Source organism: Suncus etruscus, chromosome 19, assembly GCF_024139225.1.
Source record: "Suncus etruscus isolate mSunEtr1 chromosome 19, mSunEtr1.pri.cur, whole genome shotgun sequence".
In the NCBI taxonomy this organism is placed as follows: domain Eukaryota; kingdom Metazoa; phylum Chordata; class Mammalia; order Eulipotyphla; family Soricidae; genus Suncus; species Suncus etruscus.
In genome coordinates this window covers 10,431,276-10,457,685 of record NC_064866.1, presented here as the reverse complement: position 1 = coordinate 10,457,685, position 26,410 = coordinate 10,431,276, and the positions used below count along the sequence as shown (strand labels likewise).

The 26,410-nt window shown below is 39.0% G+C and overlaps 1 protein-coding gene across 1 annotated transcript in view; it reads right to left on the bottom strand.

Annotated features, from left to right (window-relative positions):
• Positions 1–243: 243 nt before the first annotated feature.
• Positions 244–26,410, bottom strand: part of PHTF1 (putative homeodomain transcription factor 1) — a 51,278-nt gene continuing 25,111 nt past the window's right edge. Inside the window, exons 5-18 of the mRNA XM_049765689.1 lie at positions 22,682–22,838; positions 19,909–20,043; positions 18,275–18,434; positions 16,266–16,439; positions 16,064–16,153; positions 15,360–15,581; positions 9,709–9,837; positions 8,742–9,014; positions 7,713–7,844; positions 6,498–6,584; positions 4,064–4,219; positions 2,779–2,874; positions 2,162–2,287; positions 244–353 (exon numbers count right to left, since the gene is read on the bottom strand). Of these exons, the coding sequence (XP_049621646.1) occupies positions 333–353; positions 2,162–2,287; positions 2,779–2,874; positions 4,064–4,219; positions 6,498–6,584; positions 7,713–7,844; positions 8,742–9,014; positions 9,709–9,837; positions 15,360–15,581; positions 16,064–16,153; positions 16,266–16,439; positions 18,275–18,434; positions 19,909–20,043; positions 22,682–22,838 (1,958 nt within the window). The 3' untranslated portion in view covers positions 244–332. The remainder of the gene's footprint in view (positions 354–2,161; positions 2,288–2,778; positions 2,875–4,063; positions 4,220–6,497; positions 6,585–7,712; positions 7,845–8,741; positions 9,015–9,708; positions 9,838–15,359; positions 15,582–16,063; positions 16,154–16,265; positions 16,440–18,274; positions 18,435–19,908; positions 20,044–22,681; positions 22,839–26,410) is intronic.

Below are 26,410 nucleotides of genomic sequence, written 5' to 3'. Positions count from 1 at the left end.
TATTTCCAGTAAACATAAGTGCCACGGTACTGAAATGCTCAGAATAAACTTCCTAACTTAGAAAGTCTTTGAGTTACCAAACACAACTTTATCTCCTGACTATTCACATTGTTTGAAAACCATATAAATTAAAAAAACAAAAAACAAAAACAGGTTTTTTAGCTGGCATGCACACCCAGTTAGGAAACTCTTCCTATGGAAACACCATCTGTTAGATGAAGCACAGCCGAGGCACCTCTCCAGTATCTCCGGGATTGATTCTGCAGCCATCCTATCCATCGTGGGTGAATCACTGATGCCAAGATAAAAGAGTCCAGGCGCACGGGCTCAGTTTATGGCTTAATTTTCCACAGCTAAGAAAAAAACAACAACAAACCAACAAAATGAGTTAGTTTTAAGACAAACATTTGGGGCTTATACGTATATTTTACATGACTATGTAAATCCAAGTCATTTATATAAAGAAGAAAAAGTTTACCTCTGGCAAGCAAGTACAGCCATACGAAATAATAAAGGAATAAAACTTGCTTCAAGTGTTTTTGGTTTTCATTCATTCTACTCAAGTATATTTACCAAGCTCTTTTAAGGAAGCCCCTCAGATCTCCTCCATGAATGAAGTTTATTGAACTCTTTTAAATAAAAAAAAAAAAATGAGGCTGGAGATGTGACTCAGTGGTAAAGTGCATGTCCTGGTTGCTAGAGATAAGTTTAACTCGCACCACAAAAACAGAAAAGAAGTAGTAAAGTGTAAAGTGTAAAGCACTTGCCTTGCACATGTGTGCCTAGGGATTCAATTTCTAGTCCTGAAAAAATATTAAAAATAAATACCAGGGCCGGGTGGTGGCGCTAAAGGTAAGGTGCCTGCCTTGCCTGCGCTAGCCTTGGACGGACCGCGGTTCGATCCCCCGGTGTCCCATATGGTCCCCCGAGCCAGGAGCAACTTCTGAGCACATAGCCAGGAGTAACCCCTGAGCGTTACCGGGTGTGGCCCAAAAACCAAAAAATAAATAAATAAATAAATAAATAAATACCAGAGACCTGAGCTGGAAATATGTAAGTGAGCTGAGCAGATTCTCTACATGCAGGAGGCCTGAGTTCAACTGAATTCAATCCATTTCCAGCACCACATCGTCCCGAGTACAGCCAGGATACTCTCAAGCACCAAAAACACATGGTTCAAAATAAATGAATTAATTGATTTAATTAAAAAAAATCAAGCCTGGGCCACCAAATTTTGTTTCTTGATTTCAAAAGTTGCTTTTGGATAAAACTACGCCTGCCCAGTGGGGCCCGACTGTGAAAATTTGTGAGTGCTGCCTGTGTGTGTCTGTCTACTGTCCTGTTGCGTGAACCTCTTGGGAGTGGGCTGAAAAGAGGCTCCAAAAGAGCACTTAGCTCCGCTTCGCTACGCGGCCGTGCGCTCTTTCTAAGAAAAGAACACCATCGCAACAAGAAGAAAAAATCACACTAAGAACTGTGCTGGATCACTGAAGCCCAGCATTTCTCTCCGGACTGTCTTCTCTGCTGCGTGCTCGGACCTAAGATTTGATCCTGTGTGAGGCTTCATCCATGGAGGACTCCCCTCCCTTGGAGGCAAGTCGGCCCATCCAGAAAGGGCGGAGCCAGAGAAGTGTGGCTGCCTGCATCATTTAGCCAATGAATACCACCACAACACGTAGAAAAACCCACAATACAAGTGTGACAATGGGGAAACAACGCAGGCCAGCATCAGACATAGAGAAGGAAGATGACAATTCTGATGACCAGATAATGACCAACCAACTAATCAACCTCTCAGATAAGGACTTTAGACTAGCAATATGGAAGATGCTCAAAGAACTCAAAGAAACCATGGATCGAGTTGAACAGAACAAAAGTTGCTTTTGGGCCCTAGCGGTGGTGGAAGCGGTAAGGCTTCTGCCTTGCCCACACTAGCCTAGGACGGACCGAGGTTCAATCCCCTGGAGTTCCATATGGTCCCCCAAGCCAGGGGTGATTTCTGAGCGCATAGCCAGGAGGAACCCCTGAGCATCACCAGGTGTGGCCCCCCCAAAAAAGGTTGCTCTAGTTATAAATACAAAAGCATGGACATATGCACCCCCACATGTACACACACAAAGACTATCAGACATTATAACTTTAGATACTGCAAAAATCTTACTCTTATATTAAATCCTAGAAGATCACTAATGACACCTGAGACGGCAGAGAGGATGACAACTCGTGTGATATTGTAGATTAAGGGATTCATCGTCAGTCCATAGAGTCTAAATGGTGTGTCCAGTTCCTACAAAGACATGAAAGAACTGAATGAAGTGAAATTAAATAAATGATTAGTACACGCTGTTTAAGAATTGAATGAGAATGACTGTTGAGAGCTTTCTTTCCCAGTGACCAATAGACAGAACTTAATAGCAAGATGAGAAATTTTTCTCCTATGGTCACAAACCCCAAACCACTAAGTCAGCATGTAAATTTACAATGATTGGCATATAATATTAGGAGGATCTTTTCCAAGTAATATAGCACTGATTTAATTTAAATGGTAGGGCCGGAAAGATAGCAAAGCAGTAGGGAATTTGCCTTGCACGCAGCCGACCCAGGACAGACAGTGGTTCGAATCCCAGCACCCCATATGGTCCCAAGAGCCTGCCAACGGCGACTTTTGAGCTCAGAGCCAGGAGTAACCCCTGAGTGTTGCCGGGTGTGACCCTAAAACCAGAAAAGAAAAAAATAACTTAAATGGTAATAAAAATGTGTATCATACGACTTACTTACTTTCAACAACTTGGTAGATAGCTTTAATACATTGTTTACTAAAGTAAGTTGTTCTTTCTTGTTTGGCTTTTTTTCCATTTTAAGATATAAATTAATCTAAAGAAAGAAACAAATTAAAGTAAATTTTAAATGAAAATATATACAGAACGAACATATATATACATATATAATAGTCTAATAATCCTTCAATAATTGTAGAACAAAAAAAACTAACCATACAAAAATTTTAGGTTCAGCAATAATCGTGAAATTAAAATAAAATTATACTCTTTGTACTTATACAAAATATTTCTCAATACTAGTACCCATTTACATAATAAATAACAAATATTTTCTGAACAGTGTATTCCATGGATGATACTTAAAAAATTCAGAAATGTATTGAAGAGGGACTGGAGCGAGAGCGCAGCAGTAGGGTGTTTGTCTTGCACACGGCTGATTCAGGATGGGCTTGGGTCCCATCCCTGGTGTCCCATATGGTCCCTCAAGCCAGGAGCCATTTCTGAGCGCATAGCCAGAAGTAACCCCTGAGCATCACCAGGTATGACCCCAAAACCAAAAAAAAAAAAAAAAAAAAAGAAACAAAACCAAAAAAAAGTATTAAAGATATTTGAAAAGTACCTTGACAGGGCTAATATTTGTAATATAATGAGATGAAAAACATGGTTCATTACTATAATAAAAGTAACTATAGCATGTCAAGTATTTTTAATCTACTAGGTCTTAATTCTCTTGTTTGTTTGTTTGTTTTGTTTTGTTTTGGAGTCATATCCAGCGATGCTCAGCGGCTACTCCTGGCTCTACATTCAGGATTCACTCTTGGCGGTGCTCAAGGAACTATATGGGATGCCAGAAATTGAGCCAGCATCAGCCACATAAATTCCCCACTGTACTTCTGTTCCAGCCGTAGGTCATCTTTTTTTTGTGTTTGTTTGGGTCACACCTGGTGGCACTCAGAGGTTACTCCTGGATATGCACTCAGAAATCACTCCTGGCAGGCACAGGGAACCATATGGGATGCCGGGATTCGAACCACCGTTGGTCCTGGGTCGGCCGTTTGCAAGGCAAATGCCCTACCACTGCACTATCACTCCAGCCCTAGTAGGTCAACTCTTTTAAGAGCAAATAGGAAATATATTATCCTCATTCTACAAGGAGGAAATCACTTCAGAATGTCAATGTAGCCTGTAAAGCCACACAGGTAGCAAGTGGCAGAATCTATCAAATCTCATACATGAATCCTAAAGCATTCTCCCAATCACTGATTCCAAGAATCAATCAATACCTGTTCGGTAAGTAATATCGAAACATTGCTGTACTTCTTATTGGTTTCAGATCCCAATGAGGCGAGGCGAAGCAAGAAAAGTAATAAAGCTGTTTCCCAGATCAAAAACTCCCAATTATAAGCATCATTCAGGAAAGTTTTATGTCCTTGGAGAACCTAGACAAAGTAGCACCAAAATAAATTTGAATCCTCCAACTGCCTAAACATCCATCATTCTTTACTCTAGCAATTTAAAAACATTTATGACTAAAACAATATTTTAATATTTAAAGCAGAAGATCAAGCAGATATTAATATCTGTTCCAACTAATCAAAAGACCTTTGTTTCTTAGATTATCTTCTCCTGAAAAGAGTACTAAAAACAAGAAAATGCATTACTTGTCTTCTCACGCTATTGTATATTTTTATAATGTTATAATACTTCTTTTTTCAAAGCCTCAAACTTACTAACGTGACTAGTTCTGGTCTCAAAATCAAGTTTCTTAACCGTGGATAGTGATGCCACAAGGAGTCATATGGGGGTGGCAAAACAGCTTAAAGAGTTGCTTAAAAATACCTTTCAGGGGCCGGAGAGATAGCATGGAGGTAAGGCGTTTGCCTTTCATGCAGGAGGTCATCGGTTCGAATCCCGGCGCCCCATATGGTCCCCTGTGCCTGCCAGGAGCAATTTCTGAGCCTGGAGCCAGGAATAACCCCTGAGCACTGCCAGGTGTGACCCAAAAACCAAAAAAAAAAAAAAAAAAAAAATACCTTTCAGATTTATTATCAGATCTATTTACCCAGGGTCACATAAGAATATTTCTTTGTCAAAAAAGGGTTTACAGGTTGGAATTGTTTAAAAAGCCCAGTTTTAACAAACAAAGGAAGCCGGAGTGACAGAATAGCAGCAGGACGTTTGCCTTGCACGTGGCTGAGCTGGGACAGACTGGGTTCGATCCCTGGCATCCCCTATAGTCCCCGGAGCCTGCCAGGAGCAATTTCTGAATGTAGAGTCAGGAGCAACCTCTGAGTGCTGCTGGGTGTGGGCCAAAAACAAACAAATAAAAAAGCTCAGTTTTACAACAGTGGCTTTCATTTTTAAAAAATGTTTACTTTACTAAAACCATTGTGATCTACAAAGTCCACATTGTAGAATTTCAGCTATACAGTGAGTCAGGGCCATTCCCACCACCAGTGTCGACCTCCCTCCACCAATGAACCCAGAGTGCATCCTATATCACTGCCCTTTACCCCCTGGCCTACCAGTAGAACAGGTCCATTTTAAGTTTAAACTGTTATAGTTTGGGTCTCTAAATTTTATTGTTGTTGACTTTGGCTTGAATATTTATTTCTGTCCTTGGTCTAAGGCTGACTGGCTGGCTGGCTGACTGGCTGGCTGGCTTCCTTCCTTCCATTTGGTCCATGGCTTGCTTACTTGCTTCCTTCTTTTTCCTTCTTTCTTTTCTTCCTTCCTTCTTCCACCCTCCTTCCCTCCTTCCTTCCTTCCTTCCTTCCTTCCTTCCTTCTTCCTTCCTTCCATTTTACAGAAAAATGCAGAAATATAAGGTAAAACAAAGTAATTTGTGTCTCAAGGTTCTATGAAAAAAAAAAACAAGAGACCCCAACTAAAAATTAAAAAAAAAAAAAAGTAAAGTAAAAGGGCAGGCATAAGCACAGCAAAAGCTGTGAAAAATATAAAGGAAAAACTTTTGGCCTAAAAAACAGGGTGTCCACAGCCATGAAGCATCCTGCCATAAGACCAACTACGGGCTCCGGGCATACTAAGTTGTCTAACAGTGGCTTTCAGCTGCCAAAATCAGTGGATCTCTGAAGTGCGCAGGCACACCAAGGCTGACTGAGAACCACTGTTCTCACACACATACACTGCTGGTGTGCATATGCGATGCAAATATGGAACCAGGGCTGGCTGCTTTACCTCTTGTACTACCGCTCTGGCCCGTAATAGATAAATTTTCATGATAGTTAAAGGATACCGGATGGCTGCAAAATAGGTTTTCTAACTTCATTCCTTTTATAATTTTTATTGTTTTTTAATTAAACCTTTCCCTCATTTCTTATCTATTATTTATTCACTGACCAAGCCCTGGTTGTCTCAACATCACATATGGTCCCCCAAGCACCATTAGGAGTAGTCCCTGGAATAACCCTGGAACACTGCTGGAAGTGACCCAAACATCTGCCCCCACCAATTTCACTATAAAAACTGGAGATTTATTGGAGTGTGAGAAGACAAGTGAAGCATTTTCTTGTTTTAGAACTCTTTTCATGAGAAGATAATAAATGCTTTGGAGTTCCAAAGCATTTCAAAAATACCTTGATTCTATTTTCCCAAAAAATAACATATATTCAAAGTAATAATAAAAGAAAAACAAAAACAAAAACCAGCCCAATAAAATAATTCTATTGTTCACAAAACCAGATATGAAACATTTACCTGGGCACAACAAATGAAAGCAATAGAAAGTGTCAGTAAGAAAACTGAAGATACAACCACATCTACTGAGCGCTGTGGACCCCGTCTCTGTGGAAAAAGGCAGGTATCATTGACAGAGTGTATAAAATAATGTCAAAATATTACATTAAAGCTAACATACTAAGGTAAGAAAAAGCAAAAGGCCTCTTATCATTAACTGTATGAATTTTTACTACTATTTTGGGAGGGGACCACATCTGGCAGCATTCAAAGGTTACTCCTCGTTCTGAGCTCAGGAGTCATTGCTGGCAGTGCTTGCTTGGGGGAACCACATGGGATGCCAAGGATCAGACCCGAGTCAGGCATGTGGTAGGCAAATGTTCTACCCGCTGTGCTATCACTCCAGCCCAAATTTTCCTACTTTAAAAATAACCATTTTGAGGAGCTGGAGAGATAGCACAGTGGAAAGGTATTTGCCTTGCATGTGGCCAACACCGGATGGACCCCGGTTCGAATCCCGGCATCTCATATGGTCCCCCAAGCATGCCAGGAGTGACTTCTAAGTGCAGAACCAGGAGTAACCCCTGAGAGCCGCCAGGTGTAACCCCAAAACAAAGCAAACACAAAAAACATTTTGAGGAGCCAGAGTGTAGCACAGCAGGTTGGACATTGGCCTTGCACACAGCCAAACCTGGGTTCGATCCCTAGCATCCCAAATGATCTCTCAAGCCTGCCAAGAGTGATTACTGAGTGTGGAGCCAGGAGTAATCCCTGAATGCCACCAAGTGTGGTAAATTAATAATAATAATAATAACAATAAACAATAATTTAAAAAATAAAAATTTACAAGGAAGTCCTGACATTGGATATTTAATTTTTTTATTTAGTTTTGTTTTGGGGCTAACCCTAGCAATATTCAGGGGTTACTCCTGCTCTGAGTCCAGAAATAACCTCTGGCGATTATAAAAGTATTCATGTGGACTCTCATTCATTTCTGGTGGTTAGATCCATTCTCCCAACATCCATACCAGCACTGGTTGTTCTTGTGCAGTCTCTGTGGGCTCACCCCTACCAGCTTTGCACATAGATGCCTTCCAATTTGGTATTCGCTAAACTGATGAACCTGGCCAATACTCAGAGCTACACTTGCCTATTGTGTACTAGCTGCAAGAAATTTCAGTAAGCATGTTCTCTGCATATTCTTGCACATGCCACTGTTAACCAAACAAAACTGACCTTCAGATAGGAACGCAGTGATAACCAGATCTTAATGTTCTCCACCTTTTTGAGTCTGAAATGAGGTATTTCATATTTCCTGGCTTTCCTGGCAGAAGTAATATGGCTGAAAAGTTTTGCAAATAAAAATCTCTAGAAGATATTGAAAAAAATACAAAGTGAAATGTACATTTGTCTTTCCACATGAGTACTTATATAACTGCCAACAACATTCCAACCACATATAAGGTGTTAGACAATAAAATTCTAATCACTGAGAGACCATGGGAATATTAATAGCTCATTACTCTGTTGCTCTCAAAACACATTTTATATATATATATATATATATATATATATATATATATATATATATATATATAATTAATATCCCTCTTCACATTGTTCATTCATGACATTTTCAGGGAATAATAGTCTTTGTAAACCTTTCTGAATCCCCAACTTCACAAATACAAATGTGGATATGCAGGATTCTGGCTTATCCACAAATTTTTATCTTCGATCAAACTCTTATTTCTTATACACATAAATCAACATAGTCTCATAAGAGGATTCTCTTATCAAGTTCCATTATTTATTCATGGCCATTGTTCACAGAAACTATATCACCATATATATTAAAGGTATGTTGCAGTGAAATCACACTGAGGTAATGTACTAATAGTCAGCTACATTCCTTGCTAGCTAACATAACTACTCCCACACGTAAGTTCATTTTAGATTATCATTTGACTTTCATGAATAATCAATAATGTATTTAAAACCCACAAATACCAAAAGTCCACTTATTGATCCTACACTGCCCAAATCAACTTTTGAAGAGACTACCAAAAACAAACTCAGTGGAATATTGCACACCAAAACAGAGGGAAGTAGCTTTTTGCTTGCTTGTTTTTGCTTTGGAGTCACAACTTGTGGTACTCGGGGAACTATCTAGACCATAATTCTAAATCAGGGCTTTGCCGTTCAAGACAAGTATCTGGCCATGATGCTGGCGAAGGAAGCAAACTGCATTCATTTTCTACCAACCTGCTTATATGTTCTCTCAGCCACACACATCATGAAAAAAAACATCCAAGTAAGACATAATCGTTCAAAAAAATTGATCAATGACAAAACAATAATAGGTGCAACAGGTGGTGCTCCACAAAAGAGTGTCAAGATCTCTGCAGCTGAGATGTTCATTAGCTGGTCAAGGCTCTTCTCACGGAAAAGTCGGTATACGAAAGGAAAAAATGCTAGTCCAACGGTGACAACATTTCCCAGCATCTGATAGCCAACTCCTTGCTGATAGGCATTAACCTGGGAATCAATGTAATCATATAATTATCGCATAGTTAACGGAATACAGGGGTAACATTTATCAAACAAAAATTATTTTAAATTAAGTGTTTGGGATCAGAGTGATAGCACAGCAGGTAGGATGCTTGCCCAGCATGCAGTAGATCCTAATTCAATCCCGACATCTCATATGGTCCTCTGGAGCCTGCCAGGAGTGATTTCTGAGCATAGAACCAGGAGTAATCCTGAGCATGGCCACCGGGTGTGACCCAAAAACAAAGCCAACAACAAAAGTGATATACATATTACAACTTTGAATATTATCATTGAGTTTAAGTGGCATAAGAATAAGCAAAGCATACCTGAACATTTGGTCATGTACATAAAGACTTTACAACAAACTAAAAAAATAAATAAATAAACTACTAAAATTCATTAACAAGTCTCCAAATCCTACCACTATGTCTGGCACATTGGGATGTTACACACAATGCTCTTTTCTGTTTCTGCATCCAAAACAGAGAATTGCTGCTCTGGCATAATATAAATGCAAATGCAAACAAATAACATATTCAAATACAGACAAATAATAGAACTACAAAAGTTTAAATACGCTGTTTGTTTTTCAAAGTGTTTAATCAAGAACAGCTCTGGTCACTAAATATAGCTACTGGTCACTAAATACACTTTGTATCTGAAACTAATTAAAGCTTACCCTGCTCATGATGATGCCACTTATTTCTAACACAGACATATCCATCTTTTTGCACTCAGTGCCTTCCCAAATTATTGCACTGACTCGATCAGAGGCAGGACTTGAGTTCTGAAGCCAGAATAAATGGTTCTGAAAGACAAATAAGTAAATTTCGATGCAGTCTTTTCTTACCTCCATTAGGTTTTTGTTCCTCCTTTGAACAGGCTAGGTTGTTACCCAATCAATCGTTCCATTTCACTCAGTTATCTCCCTTGAAAAGCTTAACACTGAATTACTACCTCTCAGATGTTGATTTCCTCTGATGCTTATGTGGAAAAAGGCTTAAACATCTTCTATAACGAGGCAGTCAGAGTTTATGATTTGTAAGATTGCTTTCTTCTCTGAGCATTTTTTTTTTTTTTTTTTGGTTTTTGGGCCACAACCGGTGACGCTCAGGGGTTACTCCTGGCTATGCGCTCAGAAGTTGCTCCTGGCTTGGGGACCATATGGGACGTCGGGGGATCAAACCGTGGTCCATCCAAGGCTAGCGCAGGCAAGGTAGGCACCTTACCTCTAGCGCCACTGCCCGGCCCCTTCTCTGAGCATTTTTGAGATGAGTTAAGTCGGTGGACTCATGAAATATGAAGGATGAACTTATTTCAGAGGAGGAGTCAGAGGAGGAGAAGAGAGAGAAGGAAAGGAAAAAGTTTGTCCTCTAAAACTAAAAACCATTACTAGCCTCTTTCAGAGAAATCAGCCTCTGGTCATATGCTACTCACTTTCATACAGTCATCTTGTGCCCAAATTAAAATGTTTCTGGGGGGACTGGGAGGACAGGAGAACAGTTCAGAACATCCCTGCTGTACAAGGGCTGACTTCTGGCTCTGTGCTCAGGGCTCACATCCTGCCATGCTCAAGGGATCCTATGTGATTGATGGTAGGCATCAGAGATCAGAGATATTCTCTCTAAAGAGAATCATATGGCATATTTCTTTGACAGACAATACTTATATATTACTGATGAGCAGTTATTTATGCACTGATTAAGAAAAAATATCAGGCACTTATTAATATGTAACACAGTGAGGATATAACCAAGAACAAGAGATGTGGACCTTGTCATCAAGAGATCAGACATATAAAGGCAACATGAAGTCAATACACAGCATGACAAAGGAAGGAAAGAGTGCTGTAAAAATATATCATCTCCCTATATAGTATAAACTTTATTAATAAAGTGTATTACTTGTATTAATATACTTATATAATTATATCATATATAATTAATCCAGAATAATTATAACCATATTATAATTTATACACACATTGGAATACTCAAGACTTGAAAATTAGAAAAGAATGGGTACTAAAGAAGTGCATTCTAGTCCAGGGGACTGTGAACAGGGGTGGAGGGAGGACAACACTGGTAGTGGGAATACCCCTGATTCAATGACACTATGTACCTTAAATATTACTGAGAAAGACTTGTAATTCACATTGGTTACAATAAAAATTATTAAAACAAAAGTAATGTGGAAGCATTCAAAATGTTTTTCAGTAAGTGTATAAAGTATCATCCTTATAGATAATGTTGTATTATTTAGCATTAAAAATAAGTGTGTTATTAAGTGACAAAAAAAAAAAAGAAGTGCATTCTAGGCAAAGACAGTGATATATATGCATAAAGGTCCAGAGCATAATAAATAAGAATAAATATCAGAAACTAGAGAAAGTTAGTTATATTAAATTATATAATATGAGAAGGAAGAGGATGGTCAAAATGAGATTATATAATAGTGAACAAACCCAAAATGGGCAAATAGAGAGAACTAATTCCAAAGAGATAAAGCAATTGGAGAACTTAAAGGAAATTGGCGTCACTTTAAATTTGGCAAATGTGGGCCGGAGAGATAGCATGGAGGTAAGGCGTTTGCCTCTCATGCAGGAGGTCATCGGTTCGAATCCCGGCGTCCCATATATGGTCCTCCCGTGCCTGCCAGGAGCAATTTCTGAGCCTGGAGCCAGGAATAACCCCTGAGCACTGCCGGGTGTGACCCAAAAACCACAAAAAAAAAAAAAAAAAAAAAAAAAAAAAATTTGGCAAATGTGGTACTGGCTGCTATGCGAAAGGAAGTAGGAGGGAAGAAGCCCAGAGAAACTTTCAACATGATCCAGAAAGATGGAGGGCAGACAGAGTGGTAACAGAAGCAAAAGGTGGTAACTGATTAGAATCAAGTGGGTTAGGAGTACAGAAGAACCCCAAAGTTTCCATTTGGGATAGTTAGGGATGCATCCAGAAATATGGGTGATTTGGGCCAGAAAGGGACTGAGCATACGCTTTGCATGTGGAAAGCTCAGGTTATTTTGGGTTATTTGGGACCACACCTAGTAGTGCTCAGGAATTACTACTGGTTTTGCATTCAGGAATCATACCTGATGAGCTTGGGAAAACACATGTGATGCTGGGGAAAGAATCTGGGTCGGCCAAGTGCAAAGCAAGAGCCATACCAGCTATACTATCTCTTCTACCTCAAGGGGAAGACCAAGTTAAATCCCAGGCACTGTGTGGTCCACGAGTCCTGCCAGGAATGATCCATTCAGCACTGAGCAGAAAATTAGGCCCTGAAGACTGCTGGGCACAGCACCCAAACCAAAATAAACAAATAAAAAACAGGTTAGGTGAGGAGAGTGCAAAATGATGATACCCTTAAACTGCACACATTTAATGAAATGGTATTTTTTCCCATAAAATGTGTAACTGAATTCATGTTATTTTAGAATCAAGAAAATTCAATTATTTTTAAAAGTGTATCTTTATCATTCATTTGTAAGTCACTGTAGAAATATCTTAGCCTAAAGAATAAAAAAAAAAAATCAGCTCTTAATGGTTAAATTCAGTACAGCCAGCAGTAGAGCAAGCACCTCAAAATAAGGCACTCCAGCTCTAGAACTATTTAAACAAAGACTGACTGATGACTTAATGGAAATACTAATAGAAAAGCTAACATCCATCGAGTGTTTATTCTTTGTAAGCATTGTGTTAAGCACATATTATATCTCATTAACTTTATGACAACAGTCGACAGAAGTAGGAACTACTATTACGATGTAGTAAATAGTAAAAATAGTCACAGATATAGAACTAATATCTACCATCTTGGAATACTTAAATACTTTCTGAAAAATTTTCAGTTCTAGGATATCTGATGTTATGATATTAATATAAAAATAAATATTTTTGTTTTAGCACAATTGGTAGGGCTGGAAAAATGAATCAGAGTTGGAGCATTTACTTAGAATATGGGAGACCTAAATCTAATCCTAAAAAGAATCCCCCCCAAGCACCACTGCAAGCAACATCTAGCACAACAAATGCCCCCCCCCAACAAGGAGAAAAATGGATTGCTTGCTTTATACATCACTAGAAAAAAAAAAGCCATAAACTAGCAATTCATATTTAATAGAGACATGCTTATGAAAATACAAGTTTTAGTTTTGTTTTGTTTTGGTTTTTGGGTCACACCCGGCAGCGCTCAGGGGTTACTTCTGGCTCCATGCTCAGAAATCGCTCCTGGCAGGCTCGGGGGACCATATGGGGTGCCGGGATTTGAACCAATGACCTTCTGCATGAAAGGCAAATGCCCTACCTCCATGCTATCTCTCCAGCCCCAGGAAAATACAAGTTGATAAAGCTACCATTCAAACCACAAACAACCTATTACTAAAAAATGAACATAGAAGCATTTTCTTGTGTATCATATATGCCATAAAGAGATTTAATTCACCTTAATATATCAGCATGACAAAGGAAAAAGCAGACCTAAGATTATTAAATTCCAGTAACTGTATTTTACTTTGCATAATATTTTCCTCAAATAGAATAGCCTAGTGATGAAGATTTTGCTTTATTGTACTGTAGAAAATTTTATCAAATTATATATATGGATTAGATAAAGTCAAATTATATAAATCATCCATAGTGAAAAGAAAAAGAACTCAAATTCTAGCTTTTTTTTTCACTAAATGGGGAAAGTTCTTCATAATACCGTATATATATATATATATATATATACATATACATATATATATACATATATATATACACACACATATATATATTTGGGAAATATATAATATAGATATATATATATTTATCTATATTATATATATATATATATATATATATATATATATATATATATATATATATATATATATATTTGGGAAGGGTTGAGTCATACCCGGCAGTTACTCCTGGCTCTGCACTCAGAAATTGCTTCTGGAGGTGGGAGCCCGGGGGATAAAAAAAGAAAAGAAATTGCTCCTGGCAGGCATGGGGGACCATATGGGGTGCTAGGATTCGAACCACCATCAGTCCTAAATCAATTGTGTGCAAGGAAAACACCGTATCGCTATGCTATCTCTTCAGCCCTCCTGGTATATTTCTAATGTCTTCCTGACCATGTTATTTTTTAATCCATTTTCAATAGTCATCTTTCTGATTGTAAAGAGAAACAATTTTTTATGTAACGTTTCATGAGGATAGTTCTTTTATAAAAGTACTGCAAACAAGGTGGCTATCTTTTCCCCTTACTATTTTATTTCTAAAGAACCTCCCATGTTCAAACAGGTCTTTTAGTACAGGGCTGATACTCTCAGAGATTCTCTGCCTGGCAGTCTGGTTCCAGACAAGACCCAAACTCAGTAGTGCCGAGGATCAAACTTAGGGCCTGCTACATGATGGCATGTGCTTTACCCCTTTGCCTTTGGTCCCTATGCGGAATCTTAAAAATCACACATTTTAAGAATCTAATTGGGGGAAGGGGGGCCAGAGAGATAGCATGGAGGTAAGGCATTTGCTTTGCATGCAGAAGGTCGGTGGTTCGAATCCCGGCATCCCATATGGTCCCCAAGCATGCCAGGAGCAATTTCTGAGCATAGAGCTGAGAGTAACCCCTGAGCGTTGCCAGGTGTGACCCAAAAACCAAAAACCAAAAAAAAAAATCTAATTGGGGAATAAAAACCACCTATGTTGCTTATTAAAGAAACTATTTTATAAACAATTTAAAAAATGAGCATAAAGGAAAACAACATGAGAAGCGTTATGGAAAAGTATTAGCTTAAAAAAGGGCTGAAGCAATAGTATAGCAGGTAGGGTGCTTGCTTGCACACAGTTGATCTGAGTTGGTTCTCTGTTTTCCCATATGGTCCTCCAATTACCGCCAGGAGTAATTCCTGAGTGCAAAGCCAGGACTAACTCCTGAACATCAATGGGTGTGACATTTCCACCCCCCCAAAAAAAATTACGAACAAATTTAGGTTAAAAACCCTTAGTCAGAGCATCACTTCTCCCCGAGTCTAATATCTACCTGATGTTAATGTTTGTTTAGGGTAACAGCTGGTAATGCTTCGGGATGACTCCGACCTTGACTCATCACTTCTAACCGTGGGATACAGGGATCAAACCTGGGCTTCCAAGATGCGAAATATAGACTCAGCCTGTGAGCTAACTCCGGTCCTAAGATCAGCTTTTTATGTTGGTTACAAACTGCACAATTTCTTCATTTCTAATTTAAGGACAATAATAGCATTTACCTGATAAAATGAACTGGTGCTGGTAACCTGGCAATTCTCATTAAACAGACACGATTCCTTTCACTGCCATTACATACCTGCTGGAAGACATCTTCTTTGGGATCTCGTTTGGTCCCTGAGTGAGCAGGCTGCACATGAGCCCCTTCGCTGTCACTGGTGACGGATGAACGACACTCGGGGCCATGTAGCAGATCGTCCCACAGCATATCCTCTGTCTCTGAGTCATGGCGAGTGCTTTCGGAGTCTCTTCTTGACATACTGTGGCTGCAAGAGCCACCATTCACACCAGATCTAGAGCCCTTAAAGAAAAACAACCCCAAAAAGGGCAATTATATTTAATAATGGAATAATATTTAAACAAGTTATCTGTTGCCTAAGCTCACAGCATTCTCAAGGTGTTTACTCTGTAGGATTTGTGGGACACGGAAAAAGTGGTATCAAGAAGAAAATGTGTAGCTTTCTTTGCAAGCATTCATCAGGAAGAAAGAAAGGGCCTACTAAATAACTTAGAGCACAGCTTAAAAAATTTGAAAATGATAAAAAAAAAAATGAACCAAAAATAGGCAGATGAAAAGAATAAAGCTTATAGCAAAAATAAATGAACTAAAAACCTAGGACAGACAGAGGTTTGATCCCCCCGTATCCCACAGAGTCCCTCAAGCTAGGAGCAATTTCTGAGCGCATAGCCAGGAGTAACCCCTGAGCGTCATGGGTATGGCCCAAAAAGCAATAATAATAATAATAATAAAATTAATATTTCCACTTTATAAGGATACATTACCTGGCTGAAGGCTGCTGATTCAAATTCAGATTCAGCTAGACTATCTGAATCCCGAACAATACGACACCACCTGGAAGAGGTTTTCTTTACCTGCCAAAAATTAAACCAACCAACAAAAAGTAAAAATCTTAAATATCTCCAGCTATTATTCACTGATTTAAGGAGTCAATGCTCAAATTTTACAAACTAAAATAAAAGCTACCTGAGAGTTTGGGTGCCTTGAAAATATTGACTTCCTGTTAATTTCAGAGCCGTTGTCACTTGAGGCCCCTTCCACACTCCTTCGCAATAATATCATCTGTGTCTGGGCTTCACCATCTTCGTCACTTGAAAGATCATCTGAAATGCCATTACCCAAAGACCTGACGGATGGCTCCTACAAAACAAACAGCAATTCCTTCACTGGAAAGAATCAAAATACTCTTAGAGTAAGCTTCCCATGCCATTTGACAAAAGACCATGTAATACTCAAGAAGCAATGAGACAAAGCTAAATGAGAAATGAACAATATGGCTAGACAGTATTTGATCTCAATAAAGCAAAGAAGTATTGACCATGCAACTAAATAGTTGGGGGGGGTTTGTTTTTGTTTTTTTGTTTTTTGAGTCACACCCGGCAGTGCTCAGGGGTAATTACTCCTGGCTCTATGCTCAGAAATCGCTCCTGGCAGGCTCAGGGGACCATATGGGATGCCGGAATTCGAACCATTGTCCCTCCTGGATCAGCTGCTTGCAAGGCAAATGTCTTACTTCCATTCTATCTCTCTGGCCCCACAACTAAATAGTTTTAATGAAGAAACAATATTCTATAGCACAGAGGTTCCCCAAAGCATCAGTCCTACTGTCTCCTTTTCACTGATCAACCACAGGAATACTGTCATTAAGCAAACAAAAAGTGTCCCTACAGTTACATCAGATACTGACATTTCCCCCTATCTCTACCCCCATTTTTCCATTGTCCCCTAAAGACTCTCATTCACTGAAATGCACACCCTACACTCAGGGTAGGACCCCCTATTCCTACTCCACTGTAACACTAATAGTGGTTATAAGCACAGATAAGTTTGAGTCAAATTAGGTCTCAATAAAAGTTTTTATTATGCAACTCTGGACAAATAATCAAATCTTTCTGCTACTATTTCCTCACTGAAAAATAATTGACAGTAAAAGCACCTAGTTCACTTTAAATAAGTTACTATCTGTAAAGCACTTAGAATAATGCTTGACTGAGTAGCAAAAGAAAAAATGGAGGTAGGCTGGAGCCAGAGAACAATAAGTAAGGTACATGTCTTGCACATGGTTTGATCCTTGACATTCCCAACAGCTGGTCCTTCCAGGAGCCAGGAGAAACCCCTGAGCACTGGCAGCTGTGGTCCCAAAACAAAAAGAAAACAAAAAACAGGGGCTAGAGCAATAGCACAGCGGTAGGGTGTTTGCCTTGCATGAGGCCAACACAGAACAGACCCCGGTTCGATTCCCAGTATCCCATATGGTCCCCCCAAGCCTACCACGAGTGATTTCTGAGCATATAGCCAGGAGTAAGCCCTGAGTGCTGCAGGGTGTGTCCCCCCAAAACAAAACAAAAACTAACACAAAATAAAAGGAGTATTTTCTGTAATTACTAAATGCCACAGTGTACCAAAGGTATTTCAAGATTCTGAAGTCCAAGCATAGGTGTAGTTTCAGACAGAGCAGAGTCTATATATAATCTAGCTACATACATAGGTGCAGTCTGGCTATCCCTAGACTAATTTCCCAAGCCTTAACACAACGTCACAGACTTTCTGGAATCTGACTCCACATAATCTAGTTATTAACTAAGCCAACTTGCAACCAGTTTCAGTCCTACAAATTGGAGCAATCAACTTCAGTCTTCATGTGATGCTCTCTTCACATTCACTGGTTTTACATTTCACGTCTTTGTTATGTCTACAAACCCATTTTCTTCCTCTGATAGAGCCTAAGAATAAGAGCATTTTACACAGAAAAAAAAAGATTTTATTTTCGGGGCTGGAGAGAGTATAAGTGAGGTGCTTGCTCTGCATGCACCCGATCTGGCCGTTGACCCCTGGCACCACACATGGCCCATAAGGCCCATCAGGAGCGATCCTACGTAAAGAGCCATGAATCAAATGAGCCCTGAGCACTGCTGGGAGTAGGCACCCCCTCCTCCTCAGTCTTTTTGCTTGATTTATTCTCATCTAAGTCTTACCCTCTGGCAGTTTTCTCCATCTGACAATTTTGCTTTCTCTCTTGTTTGCCACATTTTAATCTCTGGCCGACATTGTCTCTTCTTAACGATGGGAGGCAAACAGCTTGTATCATTCTCGGTTTCAGTCTCTTGGTTACATATTAATTTTACTCTTTTAATCCTAGGTTTTAGAAGAAAATAAAATCATGTTCTGACAATAGTGTCTTTTACTAAATAAGTTTTTCCCTAAGGAGAATATCATTCTAGAAATCACATTGTTCAAGCTTCCTACTTACAAAGGGAATGAATGGAAGAACAGGACAGAATAGGCTTACCTTTAGGCTCTACTAGACCCTCATGTAAATTAACTGAGAAAAAGTCTACGCATGGTGCACATACTATTATTTCACACTCCAGACTGTCTTCCAGCTCCCCCTTCAGAGCCCAGGAGCTCTCAGTTCTTTGATGACTGCTGAACTTCACCCAGAAAAATTACTCAATCTGCCAAACGGTAGCCAGTGAGTACGCAATCGTTTAAGTCTTCACATTGCTCTAAACTGCATTGGATTCGAAAATTTTACCTCCCTAATCTGACAGTAAAATAACTCAGAAGAAAATCTGAGGGAAGCATAATGTCCAGCATGATGATATTCAGTGCAAAGAACTCAGATTTAAGGGAAAAAAGTGCAAAATGTCCTTAGAAAAGTATGAAAACATATTTACCTTCAAAAAAATATGAAAAGCTTTATTTCTGGGTCATAATCCTTAATGGATGACAAGGCAAGTATATAAATCTCATTAAGGCTCTCATGACTTATAAAATCATGAAAGTAGAATTTGTCTTGAACCTACTTTCTTTTTTTTTGGGGGGGGGGGCACACCCGGCAGTGCTCAGGGGTTACCCTGACTGTCTGCTCAGAAATCACTCCTGGCAGGCACGGGGGACCATACGGGACACCGGGATTCGAACCATCTTTGGTCGGGGACCATATGGGACACCAGGATTCGAACCAACCACCTTTGGTCCTGGATCTGCTGCTTGCAAGGCAAACGCCGCTGTGCTATCTCTCTGGGCCCTTGAATCTACTTTCTGTCCAATAGCCTATCCACACCAACTTCTACAGTATCCTATCTCATGCTAAAAAAAAATAAAAGCAAAAAACTGATCTTGTAAAAATCCGTTCTTCTCTTAAGATGTTTGTTCACTGATTTACACATTTAACTTTTCAATTTATATTTCTTTAATTCTGTGATCTAAAAGCTCATTAACTAAAAACAGAATAAAATGTTATAGCTGGAGCAATGGCACAGCAGTAGGGCATCTGCCTTGCATGTGGCTGACCCACGAGTGACTGTGGTTCGATCCCCCAGCGTCCCATATGGACCCCCAAGCCAGGGGCAATTTCTCAGCGCATAGCCAGGAGTAGCCCCTAAGTGTCACTGGGTGTGGGCCCCCCCAAAAAATGTTTATAGCAGATTACTGTAACTACAGATGGCATGACAAGAAAACATTTTGATTAAGCAAATTCTTTTAGAAACCTTAAAAATCATGCAACAATATATATACACTGTGTATTTCTATACCAGATTACATATACCATAAAAATTAATGTGAATACAAGATCAAATAAAAATTCCAATGTAAATCTTCCCACCTGTTACCAAAAAGAGTCCCCCAAAAACCACCAATAAAGGGTACAGGTTCCACATTTTCTATTCCTCTGACTTTATCAGAGGAATTATTTCCATTTTCTCGGCTCCCATCACCATTTACAGTTTTCCGTAATTTTCTACAAAAAAAATAAAACGATTTTTTCAAAAACTTCAGATTACTTAGGACTTCTACTTCTCCCCAAATTACCACTACTGAAAATTACACCGACTATTACCTGAAATTAAATATAATGAACTTCATGTAATAAAAATAAATTATATAAGAACATTTCTAATTAAGGGGCAAGAACAGATTGCAAACCAAAGGTTTATTACTATTCTGTTCAGTCATTAAAGAACTATTGATTCAAAAAAGAACTATTGATTCAAAACAGTACTAGGAGGAAAATTTTCATAGGTATGACCAATGTATCACAGCAAATGTTTCCTGTGTCAGAGCAAAGGAAAGAAATGAATGCTTTAAATAAAGAGACATGGCTATTCGTTATTTGGCACACTTAATAAGGGATCACAAAATAATTTTCATGTGATGCCCTATGCAATCTTTAAAAATGTTAAAAACACAATAATAAATAGCACAAGACATAATTTCTTTAGAAATCGTTGAAGTGGAATCAAAGCCTGTATTCTACCAGAGGTAATCTTAGAGTTTTCCTTTCGGTGGCCAAAAGTTTTTTATTTGGGATTTGGGTTTTCAGCAACACCTGCTGGCTCTGCACTCACGAATCACTATTGGTGGGTTCAGGATGAACCCAAATCGACTACGTGCCAGACAAGTGCCCCATTTGCTATTGTACTATCTCTCGGTCTTCAGGATAACATTTTTAAAATAACATTAGAAAATATATACATTAAAAAAAAAGAATAAAGGGCCCAGATAGCACAGCGGCGTTTGCCTTGGAAGCAGCTGATCCAGGACCTAAGGTGGTTGGTTCGAATCCCGGTGTCCCATATGGTCCCCCGTGCCTGCCAGGAGCTATTTCTGGGCAGACAGCCAGAAGTAACCCCTGAGCAATGCCGGGTGTGGCCCAAAAACCAAGAAAGGAGGGAAGGAAGGAAGGAAGGAAGGAAGGAAGGAAGGAAGGAAGGAAGGAAGGAAGGAAGGAAGGAAGGAAGGAAGGGAAGGAAGGAAGGAAGGAAGGAAGGAAGGAAGGAAGGAAGGAAGGAAGGAAGGAAGGAAGGAAGGAAGGAAAGAAGGAAGGAAAGAAGGAAGGAAAGAAGGAAGGAAAGAAGGAAGGAAAGAAGGAAGGAAAGAAGGAAGGAAGGAAAGAAAGAAAGAAAAGAAAGAAAGAAAGAAAGAAAGAAAGAAAGAAAGAAAGAAAGAAAGAAAGAAAGAAAGAAAGAAAGAAAGAAAGAAAGAAAGAAAGAAAGAAAGAAAGAAAAGGAAGAAAGAAGCAAGGAAGGAAGAAAGAAAGAAAGAAAGAAAGAAAGAAAGAAAGAAAGAAGAAAGAAAGAAAGAAAGAAAGAAAGAAAGAATGAAAGAAAGAAAGAAAGAAAGAAAGAAAGAAGAAGAAAAAGAAAGAAAGAAAGAAAGAAAGAAAGAAGAAAGAAAGAAAGAAAGAAAGAAAGAAAGAAAGAAAGAAAGAAAGAAAGAAAGAAAGAAAGAAAGAAAGAAAGAAAGAAAGAAAGAGAGAGAGAAAGAGAGAAAGAGAGAAAGAGAGAAAGAAAGAAAGAGAGAATGAAAGAAAGAAAGAATGAAAGAAAGAAGAAGAAAGAAGAGAAAGAAAGAAAGAAAGAAAGAAAGAAAGAAGAAGAAAGAAAGGAAAGAAAGAAAAGAAAGAAAGAAAGAAGAAGAAAGAAGAAAGAGAAGGAAAGAAAGAAAGAAAGCAAGCAAGAAAGCAAGAAAGCAAGAAAGCAAGAAAGCAAGAAAGCAAGAAAGCAAGAAAGCAAGAAAGCAAGAAAGCAAGAAAGCAAGAAAGCAAGAAAGCAAGAAAGCAAGAAAGAAAGAAAGCAAGAAAGCAAGAAAGCAAGAAAGCAAGAAAGCAAGAAAGAAAGAAAGAAAGAAGAAAGAAAGAAAGAAAGAAAGAAAGAAAGAAAGAAAAGAAAGAAAGAAAGAAAGAAAGAAAGAAAGAAAGAAAGAAAGAAAGAAAGAAAGAAAGAAAGAAAGAAAGAAAGAAAGAAAGAAAGAAAGAAAGAAAGAAAGAAAGAAAGAAAGAAAGAAAGAAAGAACTTGTACTCCTTCCAGGTACAAGCTAGAAGTGGGCCAAGGCTCCACTGGGTGTGGCCCAAAACCCAAAATCAATACGGAAATAAGAAGTGAAAAAACTCTTTTTTTTTTTTTTTCGGTTTTTGGGCCACACCCGGCGGTGCTCAGGGGTTCCTCCTGGCTGTCTGCTCAGAAATAGCTCCTGGCAGGCACGGGGGACCATATGGGAGGGACACTGGGATTCGAACCAGCCGCCTTTGGTCCTGGATCAGCTGCTTGCAAAGCAAACGCCGCTGTGCTATCTCTCCGGGCCCAAAAAACTCTTTTTTTAAAAGCAAAAATATCTACACAAAAGAAGAGGGGTTTTTGATTAATTAATTCATTCAAAGATTTTATCAATTCAGAGCCAAAGCACCAGTAGAAAGGCACTTGTCTTACATGTAGCCGACCTGGACTGAATCCCAGCACCCCGTACTGTCCCTACAGGAGTGATTCCTGAGTGCAGAGCTTGGAGTAAGCCCTGCACACCAACACATATGACCAAAAAAAATAATGTTTAAAGTGTCTTACAGAAAATATATAACTACAAGAATAAATTCTTATTTTACCTTCTTCTCCGATTACCATTGTTTCCTGATGACCTTGTTATCTGAGTAGACACAATCTGACAGTGGACAGTTCCCATGAGTAACATAAGGCACAAAGGTCCAAGGACTTCACTAACATTCACAAGAGGCATCATAGAATATAAAACGAGTGCTAGAACTGAAAGAGGTTTCAAAATGCAAAGCATTAGGGCTAGTCCTCAAAACTAATGCCAGCAACTATATTATCTACTTTTTTGTCATTAGGAGAAGGGCACAACCAGCAGCGCACAAGGGTTACTCCTGGCCCTGTGCTCAGAAATCACTCCTGGCAAGGTTGGGGGACTATATGGGGTGCTGGGGATCGAATCTGGGTCTGTCCCGGGTCAGCAGAGTGCAAGGCATATGCCCTGCTGTAATGCTATCGCTCCTATATTATCTACTTCTATAAAAATTCATCATTTAAAAAAGATCATCAGGGGGCCAGAGAGATAGAACAGCATGAAAGTCTTGCTTGAAGCCCAACTAGATATGTTTAGCAGCACCAGGACTTCATAAAAGCACACAACTGAAAATTGCTTCCTTCCCTAGAATTCTATCTATCTATCTATCTATCTATCTATCTATCTATCTATCTATCTATCTATCAATCATCTATCTATCTATAGATATATCTATCTATAGATATCTATCTATCATCTTTCTATCTATAGATCTATCTATCTATAGATATATATCTATAGATAGATAGATCTATCTATAGATATATATCTATATAGATATATAGATATATCTATAGATAGATGATAGATATCTATAGATAGATATATCTATAGATATATCTATCTATCTATCGATATATATCTATATAGATCTAGATAGATAGATAGATAGATAGATAGATAGATAGATAGATAGATAGATAGATAGATAGATAGATAGATAGATAGATAGATAGATAGATAGATTGATTGATTGAATTCTAGGGAAGGAAGCAATTTGAATATATATATTTGAATATATATATATTCAACCGGTATATTGGCTGAAACTCTAAAATCCTACAAAAATATATGTGTGTGCAGTAACAGAAGTCTTGATTAAAAGGAGAACTGTCTTATTCCTTCATTTTCCCTCAATTAGCCTCTATCTATACAGGACTGGGTGGATATAATTCCACTCCAAGTTTCTTTTTTTTTCTTTTTGGTTTTTGGGTCATACCCGACAGCACTCAGGGGTTACTCCTGGCTCTCTGCTCAGAAATAGCTCCTGGCAGGCATGGGGGACTATATGGGATACCGGGATGTGAACCACTGTCCTGCGTGCAAAGCAAACGCCTAACCTCCAATGCTATCTCTCCGGCCCGCAAATTTCTTATTTTTATTATGATTAGATATTTTAATAAATCATTCTGCAAGAAATACACATGTAAGAGCACTTATGTTGAGAAAATATGATAGAAGAATGTATCTTATATCATAATATCACATACTGGAAGCCTAGAGAAATTAAAGAAATGTTCTACAAGTATAGCAGCAAAGTGATGGATCCTGCTTTGCACACGAAAGCTGCTCTGGTGCGATGTCCATCCCTGGCACTGTCCCACATGCTGAATGTGGCTCAGGAGACACTAATGTTGAAGATCTCTGGCATCACAACCAAGTGTGTGATATCCTGTGTACAGCCAGAGTCTAAGCACTCTAATGAAAGTACAGGACCCCAACATGCACTGCAACTAAAGTGTATGTGAGCACTGTCCCCAACTGTGTATGATCCCCAGATAAAACAGAAGGGATGGAAAAGTGGCAGAGAAATAAAAAACATGTGAGACTAGCCGGACAAATCAATAGTGCAGAATATGTATTCTAGACAGAAACCATGATGCATATAAAAACTTAATATGTATATATAATTTCATATACTTCAACCAGAAGAGTAAGTTCCTCGACAACAAATATGGAAAATTTTTTTATTTCAACTACACGTGACCATGAGAAAAAGAACTTTATACATCAGATTAAGTGACAGATTGTAAAATCAGAATAATTCTGTAAGTCTATGGCAATACAGGTCCTGTTGTCCACTATTTATTAGGGAATTCTGAAAACATATATAAAATATATTATATATAATATATATTTATATAAATTCATAAATTTATATAAATAAATATATGTGTATATATAAAATATAAAAATTTTACTCATGGGGCCAGAGCAATAGCACAGCTGATAGGGCATTTGCCTTGCATGTGGCTGACCCAGGCCCAATTCCCGGAATCCCATATGGTCCCCTGAGACGGCCAGGAGTGATTTCTGAGCCAAGAGCCAGGAGTAACCCCTGAGCGCTGCAGGGTATGGACCAGAAACAAACATGCAAAATTATTTAAGAGGACGGTGTTATTAATAGCAAAAAAATAAAACTAAGCATGTTAACAGCTATGGAAATATTGTACGGTTAAAGAATAAAAACCTTAAAAACTATAAAAAGGTATTTTAGACTAAGCACTGCCACGGTGGTCTGTCGACCTCTGCACCCCAGGATATGAGCAGCACTGCATCGTCAGATTAATTAGGTGCAGCTCAGATCCTTGCATTCAATCCAATGGTCTAGATGGCAGAGAATTGCTAGGAGGGATCCCTCTCCCAGACTCTCTGAACACTACTTGGATAGGACATTTGCCTTGCATGCAGCCAATCCCAGGCAGATTCCAGTTCGATTCCTGTCACCCCGTATGGTTCCCAAGCTACCAGGAGTAGCACAGAGCCAGGAGTAACTCCTGAGCATCACCAAGTGTGACCCAAAAACTAAATAAAACAAAACAAAACAAACTGGGATAGGGTAAATCCATTAGGCTTTTAAAATCGTATTAAAACCATAATATTGGAGCCGGAGAGATAGCACAGCGGCAGGGCGTTGGCCTTGCATGCAGAAGGATGGTGGTTCGAATCCCAGCATCCCATATGGTCTCCCGAGCCTGCCAGGAGCGATTTCTGAGCCTGGAGTAGCCCCTGAGACCTGCTGGGTATGACCCAAAAACCAAAACAAAAAAATAAAATAAAATCATAGTATTGAGATCACAGTTCTAAACGATGGAGTCCATGTGTTGGAATCTTACTTGGTCATCAATATTGAAGATATCTGTGGTTAAATTATAATTTATGTTAAATTATAAATCAGAATAAAATTCATTCCATTGTTCACATTAACCACAGTTGAAGTACTTGACTGCTAACCACTAACTAACCATAACAGGCAGTACACAGATGGACAAGATCTAGAAATGTCTACGGAAAGGGCTGGTGGAGGGTGAAGCGATAGTGCAGCAGTAGGGTGTCTGCCTTGCACGCAACTAAACCAGGACGAATCTGGGTTCTATCCCCAATGTCCCATATGGTCCCCCAAGCCAGGAGCGGTTTCTGAACGCAGAGCCAGGAGTAATCCCTGAGTGTCACTGGGTGTGGCCAAAACCAAAATTAAATAAAAAAGAAATGGCTGGTGGATAGAAATTCTATGGGCTAGTAGTGTTACAACCTATAAAACTTGAACTTAGGGGCCAGGAATTAGCTTAGTGTTAGAACACTTGCCTTTTGTACAGTGAAGGCCCTGATATCAGTTTCCTGGCACCATACATAGCAAGAGTTAAACATAATTTGTAAGGACAAACCCATTAAATAAGTTTTACCAGAACTATGATCTAATAATTAAATAAAAAAACTAAATAAGAGAGAGCCATAGTGATAGCACAGCAGG